General features: G+C 46.1%; 1 protein-coding gene and 1 long non-coding RNA gene across 2 annotated transcripts; one reads left to right on the top strand and one right to left on the bottom strand.

Annotated features, from left to right (window-relative positions):
• Window positions 1-357: 357 nt before the first annotated feature.
• Window positions 358-10,002, bottom strand: LOC116442948 (aldo-keto reductase family 1 member B1-like). The gene is made up of 10 exons (XM_032106646.1): window positions 9,871-10,002; window positions 9,446-9,613; window positions 8,800-8,916; window positions 7,417-7,494; window positions 6,926-7,048; window positions 3,519-3,625; window positions 3,287-3,368; window positions 2,678-2,761; window positions 1,769-1,851; window positions 358-1,029 (listed from the first exon to the last, which is right to left on the bottom strand). Exons 1-10 carry the CDS (start codon window positions 9,934-9,936, stop codon window positions 987-989), a joined length of 951 nt encoding a protein of 316 aa, XP_031962537.1. The 5' UTR covers window positions 9,937-10,002; the 3' UTR covers window positions 358-986.
• A 173-nt stretch (window positions 10,003-10,175) lies between these two features.
• Window positions 10,176-12,852, top strand: LOC116442956. The gene is made up of 3 exons (XR_004239703.1): window positions 10,176-10,941; window positions 11,498-11,747; window positions 12,682-12,852. It is a non-coding gene; the product is annotated as an uncharacterized LOC116442956 (long non-coding RNA).
• Window positions 12,853-12,907: the final 55 nt, after the last annotated feature.

Below are 12,907 nucleotides of genomic sequence, written 5' to 3'. Positions count from 1 at the left end.
TTAAAACAATCCCACAGGATGCTCTGTAGGCTTCAAGTCTTCAGTGGAATACATTTTCTACTAGCCAAAGTATACTATCACCTCAGCAAAACAAAAACTGAATTAAACAGGACTGTATTGGTTGTCAGAACCAAAACAGTTCTATTTAAAGAGAGGCACAGACTCATTGGCCACAAGTTCAACCATGAGAACACCAGGCAGCTCCCAGGGCACATGTGAGAAGTCAACATCAACAGATGATTTTGTGGGGGATGGTAATTTCCTTGCTTTTGTGTAATCTCTAGAGACAGCTGATATTACACAGCTGCTCCAGCAACACCACCGTTAGAGCATGGCTGAAATAACCATCTCATTACACACAGTAATGAAACTGTATTTTATTATAAGCAAAACAGCTTTTATATCACTGAGAAATTAGGATCTATACACTTTTCAAAGAGCTACCCATGTAGAAACCATTTAGAAATCAACTTATACTTCCAATTAGAGGGAAAAAAAAAGGTCTGGAGCATTACAAAGAAACAGAATCAACCCCAAAAGTAATCAGAAAAGAAACGCAGACCTCATTACATAACATCTGCCAATATCCTGGTCCTTCCAGACAACAGTAGTCACTAGCTCCAATTCACAGTATTCCAAAATAAAAGTGACTGCTTGTTCAAACTTGCTCAATGCTTTCTGCTTACCGATTCCAGACTTGCTGTTTGGCAAAGAAAATCTACTAATCCACACAGTGTGCTCTTCAGAACCATTCAGCATTTCCTTCTTCCAAAAAAAAAAAAAAAAAAAAAACAAACCAAAAAAAACCAACAAACAAACCAGCACAAAGTCACTGAGTACATATACTGCATCCTTGTGGGGAAAAAAAGAAGGAAAAAAATGGGGGTGTGGAGGGGTGTCTGATGCAGTGAAAAAGCTACATAGACAACTCATAGGCAACAGCAGAAGCATATCTGGGAAGCCTGGAGAAAGGCAGGAAATCATCTTCAGTATTCTGCATTGAAAGGGTAGCCCTTGTGAGTTTTGCACCTGGAGGAAATCAAAAAGCAAAGATTATCTCGTGTCCCAAAGACATTGTATGCAGCTGTAGCCACTTCAAAGAACCACCAAGGGAGGAGATGAACTGTATAAAAGCAAGGGCTGTTTCTCCTGGGGACATGCTGCATTCCCAAACAAAAAGACTGAGTGCCTTCTGTTGTTTGGGCTCCAAGCATCTCAGGTGATGGGACCTAGAGGTGCTTTGTAGACAACCGATTCAAGGTTTCACTGTTTACTGGCAGGAAGACCTTTCTTGCAGCATTCCAAAGAAGATTTCTTATCTGGCTCTACGCTTCCAGGTTGCAAATCCTCACGTTTTAGTTTGAATGTTCATCTACTTTCCCAACAACAGACCACCACACAGATTTTGTAATGTACCTAAGAGTCACGGAAGAAAGACTAAACACCACAAGCAAAGCTAATCAAGATTTTAAGTCTGCATCATGCTCATTCCTCCAATATGGACAAAACAAAAATTATGAGTAAGAAGCCTCCTGTTGCAATTCCAGCTACAAAGAGTTTCTTGGCAACCCAACTGAAAATGAAGTTTGCTCAATGCTCATCATGTTCTTGTTCATAAAATGAACATTTAAAAAATCTTACTCTGGAAAGTTGAGTTTGAAAACTGAGTTTGCATATCCTGAATTTCAAATCAGGCCTACTGTCTGTAACTTCATTTACTGAAGTATGTGATAACTTAATTGCTTAAAGAAAAGGAAGTGCCACTTACATGTGCATTTCACAGGCTCTCCAGTTTCTATTAAAGCTGAGAATAGTTGCCATCTCCTCTTTAGTCAATTCAAAGTCAAACACCTGACAGGAGAAAAAGCTGGAAATCACCTCTTTGAACAAATCAGTGCTTGTAAGCAAAAGAAAAATTAAGAAAAAAAAAATCACAAAATCAAAGAACAAGTCCACAGTGTAGGGTGCTTGTTAGAAGTGACTGCTTCATGAAGGGAAAGGAAAAAGACTCTACTGTCTGTCTGGATGTCTGAGACTCTTCTAGCTGGAGTGGGAGGCGGGCAGGGAGAGGTAGGAATTATAGCCTCAAGTTACACGTGCCAGTTGCATATGCTGGTTGTTTTAAAAAGTTTGGGGAGCACTGTGTTGCAGAACGCCTCCATCCTCCATGTGTGAAGGATGCATCCTTCTGTGCTCTGCCAAAGAACCAGCTGCAAGGCCTCCATATTCCACCTCAAGCCACTAAGTGTTTGGAAGCAAAATCCTAATACTGGGTCCAGCCCAAGACTCCCAGATCAAGAGCAGCAACACGGTTTATGGACACCAGGACTATTTCCTTAAAAGTGCTCGCTCTACAGAAGTCTTTTGTGGTGTGCTACTGCATTCAGGCCCCAAATAAGCTGTCAAATTAGTCATTCACATGACACAGAACAGGAAGAATCACAGTGTGACTGCTCAGATTATCAGGATATAGTGTTTCCCAAAGTTTTGTTCACTCCTGCTCTCCCACTGTAATCTTAAATTAAGCCCTCAGGAGACTGTAGGTAAACACATGGAGAAAAAGTCCAGTCCTCCTGTCAGAAGAGCACCTGGGAAGGGTGAGAAAGGATCACTGCTTGCTGTGCACAGAGAAGCCAAGCCTTGCACCCAGCTCACTCCTACACTCCTAAGGACTCACCTTGAAGTTCTCCACAATGCGCTGGGGCGTGATGGATTTGGGAATCACAATCACATTTCTCTGGATGTGGAACCGAATGAGAACCTGCAAGAGGCACATCACTGCATCAGAGAGGGGATGGCTCTTGCTCTATAGCAAGTAGAGCCTGTTTAGCAGTTACTTGCTGTAAATGGTACAATTCAGCAGAATTAACCCACTCTCTGGAGCTGCTTTTCAAATTATACCTGAATTCTAAGCAGCACTTCCTGAAGTGCACATAGAGGAGTGATGGAATCCCACAAAGCCTCCTTTCTCCTCCCCTCTGCAGTTTAGTGGCACTCAATTCCTTTCCTTCCCACCCAGACTGTGAGTAGGCTATTCAAATGTTCCCCTCTTTGCAACAGGACTTGAGATGGGAAGACAAACATGGCAGCATCTGAAGATGGGTCAAGAAAATGTTTCTTGTGATGGTCAGAGCACCCTTGCAAGTGTGCATGGAAGGCCACATGAGGAACAAACCTGCATTGCTACCTGACGCCACAGGGAATGAAGAGCCAGCCTGGCCTCTACCTTGTCATTAGCTGTCCTTTATGCTGTGCTACAGGAAGGGGTACTCTAGCACCTACCCACCTGTGCTGAGGTCTTGTTGTGCTTGGCTGCAATCTCTTTGATCTTGGGGTCATCCAGAAGGGAAGGATCCTCAGGCTTAGCCCTACACAGAGAAAGTAAGATCAGTGGCAAGAAACCTCCATAGGTCCAACCTAGTAAAGATCTGTATCTGCATGAAAAATTAATGCTGCACATGGTAAGCCTCAGTGCTTCCAGAATAATCCACACCAGCTCCCTGGCAGAGCAATCTTACCACGGTCTGTCAGGGGAGCCAAGGGGGCTGTAGGCTGTCACAGCAATCCCTTTGGATTGACAGTACTTGATCAGCTTCTCCTGGGTAAGGTATGGATGGCATTCAACCTGCCAATATAAAAGTATAGAGATTGACAGTGACTTCACTGCTTTAATATGTTCCAGGGATTAGTTTTTACTCAAAGGCTGATTTTTGTGCTAACTTACAGTCTCTTAAGCAATATTGTATAGCCTTTGTTTTCTCTATGCCTCACCCCCTTTCTACTATTTATAGTAGTTCTCCTTGCAGTGAAGGGTCCAAGAACTGTAACAAAACTCCTTAAAAACTTTGCTGATCCAGATCATCTCCAGCATATGGGATGACCAGCTACACAATTGCTTCAATGGGACAGGAAAATGCACCCCCAGGAGAGCTGTAAAATCCCAGCAATAGGATTGTGGACCAGGAAGTACAAAGTTCTCTTTTCATCCCTAATTAAACATGCCATAATATTTTTTTACAGCTACCATATTAACTTCAATATCAGCATTGTTTCATTAGTAATAATAATTATAATAATTATTATAATTATTATATATTATTATATATATAATATATATTATATATAATAATATATATATTATATATATAATAATAATAATAATAATAGCAAATAAAGATTTGCTTTGTGTCAATACTCACACTAGACACCTCTAGTCTGAAAATAGTGAGAATGGTTGCCTGCTAAGATTTTAGACCTCCAGCCCACTGCCCATTACAGACCTTTTATAAACACACATGCACTTAGCATGGACTGCCACAAGAATAGCTGCATAATGGAATACAGACTCCTTAACAGTGGGTCTGTGTTCTGGCAGGCGAACGCACAGATACGGAGCATGGAACAGGAACTGTTCCTATCTCAGGAGGCAGTGAATGACCACGAGTTTTGATACTTTGCACAGAGGGACTTTTGGGATAGTTGCACACCAGGGAGCACTCCTTTTCTTTAGGCAGGCAACATCAAGAACCGTTTTGACTATGCTGCCATTTGAGCCTCCTGCAGCTGCACTCTGAGGGCAGGCCCTGGAAACTTGTGCTGCTGGCAGGTGGAGCAAGGGAGTGCAAAACATGGAGTCAGTTTACAGCCTCCAGCACTTTATTTGTGGTTCTAACTGCCTGCTGTTATCAGAGGCCTACATGCCTGTTTCCCCTCTGAGACAGGCTGGAATATTAAACAGAAAGGAGAGCTCCATTTTTAGAACAGATTGTACGTATTTATTTTGCTTCAGCAGTTGCAGAAAGACAGCTATTTAAGAGTAATAGAGCATCTAGTCTTCTCAGATATTCAATAGGTAGAATTTGTGCAACATAAGCAAGGCACAGTCATCCTCACCTGTCCACTGGCACTCAAGTTGAGAAATTAAATTAGGTGCCAGCATCATTGTTATGTAATTACTACCTTGCCAAATTAATTTCTCACTACAATTTAAACCAACATGCATCCTGTTTGAATTCAAATAAAGAATGGAAATGACATGAAAGACAGTGGATTACATGTGAAATATCTGCACAGAGAAAGTGTTTCCAGGAAGCACTCTCACTATTAGCCCAACTGGTAAGTGTTAGCAACAGCAAGCTTTCAGGCTTGCAAGCATTTCCTCAGAAGCAGTAGTTTGTGAAGGACAGGGACCAAAGGCCCAGTACTTTGTACTGAACTTTATTATAGTTAATAATCATTTAGACCTTGAGAGCATTTACAAGGTGTGAGAGGTCCAAGATCAGTGACCCCTATGCCAGAGATAAGGGTAATTATCATACAGTGAAAGTGGCAATGAGACATGGCAGATGTTGAAAGGTATCATAAAACTTACACTAAGTTTTCTAAAAGTGCATTGGGACTGATCATGTTCAAGCTACCACAGTAAAGGACCCAGTTTTACTAATCTGGTATCAATAATTGACTACAGTCCTTCAAACACCATAGGAATCAAGGTGAACTCTAGACAGACCCCACAGGGATCTATCCTGGGACTTGTTCTCTTCAGCAACCTGTGCCAGTCTATAATCACATCAATCCTGAAGGTGATGCCAAACTGGGGAACAACCAGCCAACACACTCAAGGGCAGGACTGCCACTTCAGAGGGACCCACTCAGGCAGAAACAACAGGCAAACAAAACCCTGAAGCAATTCAACAAGGCTGCACATGAAGCCATGCACCTGGGAAGGAAAAGCCCCTGGCAATAACACAGGCTAGAACCTGACTACCTGTAAAGCAACCATGCTAGAAAGGACCTGGGGGTCCTAACAGGCTGAGCTGGACATGAGCCAGTAGTGAGCATCAGGAACATAGTCACTAAATTGTGAGAATTGATCATCTGCCTCTATTCACACTTGTCAGACGACCTTCATAATACTGTGTCCTGTTTTCCCTCTTCCCAGCTCCCCATAGTAGCAGAAATATTGACACACTGCATCAATTCAGCAGAGAAACTCCAGGGTGGGTAGGGTCTGGAGAACCTGCCATACTGGGAAAGGCTGAGGGAACTGGGCTTCTTCTGCCTGGAGAAGGGAAGGCTCAGGCCTCCTAGTAGCAGCTTCTCAGTACCTAAAAGGAAGTCATTCAAAGTCAAGCCAAGCTATTCAGTGGTGCTTGGAGGAAGGCAACAAATGCAAGCTGAAAACAAGAGAGGTTGAGACTGGATATAGGAGAACTCCCTCTCCCTGCCATACACTCAAGGCAGGGGATCAGACAGCAGAGCACTCTGCCTAGGGAGGCTGTGCAGTCTCCATCCTCGCAGGTTTTCAAGACGGATAAAGCCCTGGACAACCTAGTCTGATCTCAGGGCTGATGCACCTCTGAGCAGATCATCTTCCAAGGGCTCCTGCCATTTGAATTTTCCTAAGATTTCATTCAAGTGCTGTCTGTACAACTTCTACTCTATCGCCTACCTTGCAACTCCATTTCCTCCTTCCTCCTAACCTTCATTAAGTCTTGAGTCCATAAAGCATGTTCCCGATCAATTCTCTCAGTTACCAGCAACAGAAACCGGCTTCTCCACAGAAATGTTATGAAAAGGTCATCTAATTCTCTATATATACATACACCAAGTCTTACTCTACTGCAAGGAAGTTTTTAGAGCTCATCTGAGTTCCCCCTCCTTTCTTCCTTCAAGAGGGGATTTTGGAGCTGCTCATTGCCAGATTTCCAAGCAGCAGCACAGAGTTCATGAAAAACCAGCATCTTGGCATCCAGAAGCAGCTGGAGGGTGAGACTGAAGAATATGCAGTTGTCTACTCCAGTCTCTCTTTCTATAACCTTATTTCAAAGTAAGATCTTTGTAATTTTCTTTTAAAAACCCACAACAAATGACCACACAAAGAAGAACACCACCAAACATTTGCCTCTGCCACTTTGCAGCTTACCTGGTTATTTGCAGGCTTGTACTTCAGTCCTGGCTTGTTCAAAATTCTATCAATCTGCTCATGGTTGAAGTTGGAGATTCCAATGGCTTTTACCAGGCCAGCATCCACCAGCTCCTCCATGGCCTTACAGAAAGGAGCACAAAGTCAGCATCTAGTATACAAAGGTAGGGCCTGAAGAGCACATTCTTGTTTCCTTCATTAGAAGCCTAAAATAAGTATTTAGATTTTCAGAGTTCAAGTTTGAGGAAAAAACCTCAGAGCACTGCTGTATATGTGCCGTGTCTCCCACGCTCAAAGGGCTCATTCTTTGAGATTATGGAAATTCACAGCAAGTTAGGAAATGATGAATTGATAGATGGCAATTTGCTATTGTACCAGTGAGTCCTTCCAAGTAATTCTAAGTACATGAGATTGTCTTCTCTTCTCAGCAGTCTCTGAGGCTGTCATTACCTTCATCAGTCTAAACTTTCTCCTGCTGTGGCTGAACTTACCTCCCACGTCTCTAGAATATCACTGTTGCTGGGGATAGCCATGCCTTTGTCATCTAGAGGGAACAGCTCCTCTCCTGCCTGTCAGTGAGAGAGAAATTGCTTGAAACACATGTTATTGGGAGGTTAACACCAGCTGAAGACCATGATGCTATAAACTCTTATTACAGGACAAACTAATCCTTATTATTATACGAATTATCTACATATGTATTAGACACCAATACTCACTATCTATAGTCTTCAGTCTTTTGTTTTCACATGATATTATGGCAGTTGTTTTGCCTACAGCCAACCCAATATGGACAGATACTTCTGATAGACACTATGTCTCCTGGCTCATCAAAATCCATATGGTGAAAGTTAAGTCTTCACTTGTAATACAGAAAGTAGAATTACAGCCAGTTTACAAAAAGACACAGTTGTTACCTGCTCATAATGAAGTGTTTTAATGAAATGCATAGTGAGGACCCACTTAGGACTTGGAAGGTGTTCACTTTATCCTGGACCAGATTTCCTGACAGGTGTTTCATGGGGAGTCTCACTGTGTAAGTTGCTAGCATAGGCAAAGTTAGAACACCCTGTATCCCACTTGGGACTATCTGCCAGGTATCAACTTCATTCAAAACCAGTTACTTTCTACTCATTCGTTATTTACACCACAACACATTTCCATTTTCATAGTTCTGTCCACGTGAAGCTAATTTTAAAAACACAGATGTTATGAAGAACAGCTCATCTTGGTAGCAAGAGGTAGAAAGAAAATTTCGATCAAGCTATCACTGAAAGACTAAGCTTGGACATATTCAAACTGAGACATCAGTTCCTTTGCATGCAGTCAGTAGAAGAGTTAGGAACTAAAAAGTTTAACCCCAAGGCCTGTGGAATGCTAAAGCTCCTACAACAAAGGTCAGTTCCAGCTGGATTGTATTAAAGGACTCAGTGATTAAAGACAGAAATGAAAGACAACAATCTCTTATTCTGTGACATGCAGAGGAAAGAACTGTCAGACAGCAAAGTACAGCCCTCTTCCCACAAAGAAGGAGCCACACCATTGTCTGTTGAGCATACTTTGGATTTGTAGAAGGCAATACAAGCAATAATCTAAAGGAAAGAAATATAACTTCTGCTTCCAGCACGGAAATCCATCCCTAGGGCTGAAGGTCTGCCTCTTCCATGACCAAAAGGGCAGCAGATGCCATGCAAGCAGGGATCTCAGAGGTAAAAATCAACAGCCTGGCTCACATGGCTGAGCACCAGAGCAGTGCTGGTACACAACAGACACAGCATGATCTGTGCAGCTGGAGCAATCACTGGGTTATAAACAACATAGCTCTTCAAAATTGGCACTCACAGACAAAGCCAAGGGCACTGCTGTTACTGTACCTTGAATCCCAGAGGCCAGTGGATGAGGTAGAGATCCAGGTAATCCAGTTTCAGGGCAGCAAGAGTCTTCTGGCAGGCTCCCTTCACCAGAGGCTTCTCATGAAATGTGCACCACAGCTGGAGACAAAAAGCCAAGGCACATTGTGACCTCCTGGGTTAAAGCTCTTGGAACTCTTCAGTACTGTTCAGCAGGGTGTCTGTCCCTTTTGGGAAGTGATGTGACACCAGGTCATCCTACAGCTCTTCAAGTGGGGCTTGTTCTGTGAACAGGACGGGCCTGTGATACTGGGCAATGTGTGCAGTGACAGCACACATGACTACATGCTGTCCTGGCAGACAGCAGAAGTAGTCTTGCTTCACTTATTAAGACAAATTAAAAAGCACCTAATAGAAGGTCAGACAGTGCATGAAAGAGAATAGCATAGCTTTATGCCAGAAAAAGGTGAAAGCATCACCTAAGTTTGTGGTATGGACCCTGCATAATTCTCAATACAGGATGAGGTAAAGTAGGAATATCAGGAATGGCTTAAGTGATGTTCAAATTGTTCCATGCTGCACAACTGAGTAGGTAAGTAAAGAACTGGGGGGTTACTTTAAAAAAAAAAAAAAGCATTCACTGGTATATTCTGTATCACCAGACCCATACCTTACTGACAATAAAGAGGTCCTCTCGTTTCACAACACCTTCCTTGATTTTCTGCTGGATCCCTTCCCCAACTTCATTCTCATTCTGGTACACGTAGGCACAGTCGAGGTGGCGGTACCCGGCATCGATGGCAGCCATCACCGCAGCTGCGACCTTACCTGGGGGGGACTGAAAAAAGCGATGGCAAAAAAGCTCTCATCAGCACAGCACTGAAGACCTTTCTCACGGCAAGATAAAGCTGAGAAAGCCGCCATATCCAAAGGAATCCCCGACTGAAATAAAGCCAAACCCCGGCGGCGGCCCGGCCGGGTGTCGGTAGCGCTGCGCGACCACGACAGCGCTCGCAGGGCCCGGGCCGCGCTCCTTCCTTCCCCTCCTCCCCATCGCCCTCACGCCGCCAGCCCGGGGAGAGCGCGGCCCGGTACCTTCCATGTGCCCAGCCCCAGGATGGGCATCTTGGCGCCGGTGTAGAGCTGCACGTAGTCCGCCATAGCCCCGCCAGCAGCACCACCACAGCCGCGGCCGAACCCCGCGCCTTTAATAGCGAGCGGGCGGCCGGGCCCGCCCCGCCCGGCGCGGCGCGGGGGAGTCGGGGCGGCGCCGGGCCCGGGCCGCGGGGACGCGGCCGCTGCCGGGGCTGAGGAGCCGGCAGCGTCTGCGGCTCCGTGGTGCGGGAACGTCCCGCAGCCCCCGGGCTGTGTCAGACGAGCCTGGCCCCGGGGCTGCGCTCACCGCACGCGGACCGTCCCGCAGCACCTCGGTGCCCTGGAGCCACATCGCCGGGCTGCGGATGACAGAGGGGACACGGGACAGAACTGTCTCCCCGCGCCCGAAGCGCTCTTGGCTCGCTGTGTGTCTCAGGGCATGGAAGCGCGGAGCCCTTTGCTGGAGCAGCGCCCTGGTGGCCAGGGCTGGTCCGGCTTGCCGGGGTTTTGTGGTCCTGTGTGCCGATAACAGCGACACGACAGGAGAAACCTCGGTGTGCCCGGCTTCGGAGAGCCCAGGGGAAGATGCTCCCTGTGCCAAGTGGGACAAACGCAGCTTCCACTGCGAACTGTGGCTTAGGACCAATTTAGGACAGAGTGGATCTAAAAAAACCCAGCTTTATTTTGAATTTTAGAAGAGGTTTTTTGAAAGTGTTTTGAAAGTCGCAGAAGAGGAACAGTGACTTTTTAATGAGTGACATAATGATCATACTGTCCCTCTGCCTTTAGGGAGGTGCTGAGGACACTGCAGAGTAAAATGCACGATTGTAATCATATGTGGTAGTGGCCAGCAGTCTCACATCAGAAACTGGCTTTGATGCTTTTGCAGACAAGCATTCGCTGTTCTGCTGAAGACGTCACAGCGCAATGGAAAAACCCAGGCTTGCCTGGAAGGCTTTGCTGCTTATTCACATGTGGAGAGTTTCTTCAGGTGTGAGCGTTTGCTCTGGGTGCCTCTCCCTGCTCTCTGCAGCTCCATATTTTTTGCTCCATTTAGCTAAGGACAGCAAGGTAATTGGTTTTCCTCTTTAATGTTCATCCTGTTTTGTGTCAGCACTATCAGGCATCCCTGGCAGGATGAGATGTGCTTTCACTTGGATCACAAAACCTTTACACAACTTGGTGCTTATCTCTTACCACTTGGGTTGAATTTTCCCTGATGGTTTTATGTCAGAGAGATGCCTTCATCTTGTCACAAGAGACTTCAGGCAGAAATTCTGTATTTTGTTTTTGCTGTTTGCTCTTGTGAGTCGGAGCCTTTCCCCTCAGAGCTGTAAGGCCAGTCAGCTTCTACTGTTTGCCTCTCCCAAAGGTCTGGTGGGGTCCTTGGGGGAGGAAGAAGTACTGCTCGTGTCACCCTGTGACAGCCAGCCTGCTAAATCTTGTGTCCTTTGTCCTTGATAACATGGCCATGTGAGCCACTGACAATGAGGAACTGTGAAGGGGAGGAGGGTGTTCCTTTCTTTTTTTTTCCTTGATCCACGTGCACTGAAGCAGGAGGCATAATATCATGAGTTTTCAGTTTATTTTGCTGACTTTGCATTTAGTAACTGTAATTTCACCACAGGCTGTGACTTTGGTGACCAGCAGTGTTTGGAATCGGAGAACAGGGCCCAAAATAATGGAAGTGGGTATGTCCTTATGGACAGTGTTTACCAGAGAGACCCAGTGGCCTGCTGAAAAAACATGAAGGCAAAGTAGGCAGGTGACAGCGTTGCAAGGTGTGATCATCTCTACAACGAAGGGGAAGAGCTGCAGGGGTCTGCAACTTCAGAGCTACTGACAGACACAGGCGCAGCTTGACCCGGGGTTTGGAGGTGAGAGCACGCAGGCTTCAAGCTTGAATCACTGGGAAGCACAGCAGGAATTTCAGCCTCGCTTGGAGGGGAGATTTATCTTGCTCAGTGGGGGGTTGAGATCAACCTCTGGATGCCAGGAGGCAGATCTAAGGGGCTTGACCAGCCCTGACTGTAGAAGACCTCGGCCTCTTTTTCACTCTGAGCTCAAATCAGCCCAGGAGCACATCTTGGTGGATCTCCTATATTCTCAGAGCTGATGATGCTTTTTGTCCTCATGCTTTCGTCCTTTAATTGCACCTGCTGAAATAACAAGCCCCAGGTACAGCCAAGGATGAGGAAGTAGTCCTGCCACCCCTCTGTGGTGATTATTGTGTGGGAAGGGCAGGTTTAGCGCAGCAGGGGGGAAACCATGGTTTCTCTGGGCAGGGGGAAACCATGAACTGCTTCAGGTTGGTCAGGACTGATTCTGGCCAGCTCTGAAACTGGCCCTGTACCTGGGCTGACTGAGCTCTGGCAGATGGGAAGCACCTGTGTGTCCCCCACAGTGCCCCTGGCTGGTGAGAAGGGCAGCACCTCACTCCAAAGGGAATGGCTGCTGAGGGTCCTGTAGGCTGGGCCACCCCTGCTGGGCAGGACAGTGGCAGCCCTGGGGACAGCAGCAGCCCTGGGGACAGTGGCAGTCTTGGGGACAGCAGACTGCCCACCCAGGAGCTCTAGGACACAGTAAGCAGGACTGGGTGGTGAAAGGAAGCATAAAGCACCCAGCATCACCCTCCGAGCCACCCTTGCTTCCAGGGAGGGACTGGGATGGCCTGGATGTAATCTGTGGTGACAAAGTAGGGGTGGAGAGGAGGACAGGGAGGGGATTGGTGTTTGGCTTAAACAGAGGCTGGAGAAGGGGGAGAAAGGCACTGACTTATTTGTTCTTCTGTGTTATTTTTTCTCTCCTCAGTACCTGAGTCACAGCCCAGAAGTGGAGTAGTGAGAGGAACTCTGGAAGGAGCAATGATCTTGACCCTGGGAATACACAGGTCGTGGAAGTAGAGCAGCCAGTGCATGTCCAGGGGTGAGTACACACAGTGTGCAAATGCCTGAAGAGAGGAGGCATCTGGGCAGACCAGCACTGGGTGGGAAGATGACTCGGAAGAGAGAGGCAGATGCTTTCTCCCCTGGCATCT

The sequence above is a fragment of the Corvus moneduloides genome, chromosome 4 (assembly GCF_009650955.1).
Source record: "Corvus moneduloides isolate bCorMon1 chromosome 4, bCorMon1.pri, whole genome shotgun sequence".
In the NCBI taxonomy this organism is placed as follows: domain Eukaryota; kingdom Metazoa; phylum Chordata; class Aves; order Passeriformes; family Corvidae; genus Corvus; species Corvus moneduloides.
This window is presented reverse-complemented; position numbering and strand designations above follow the sequence as displayed.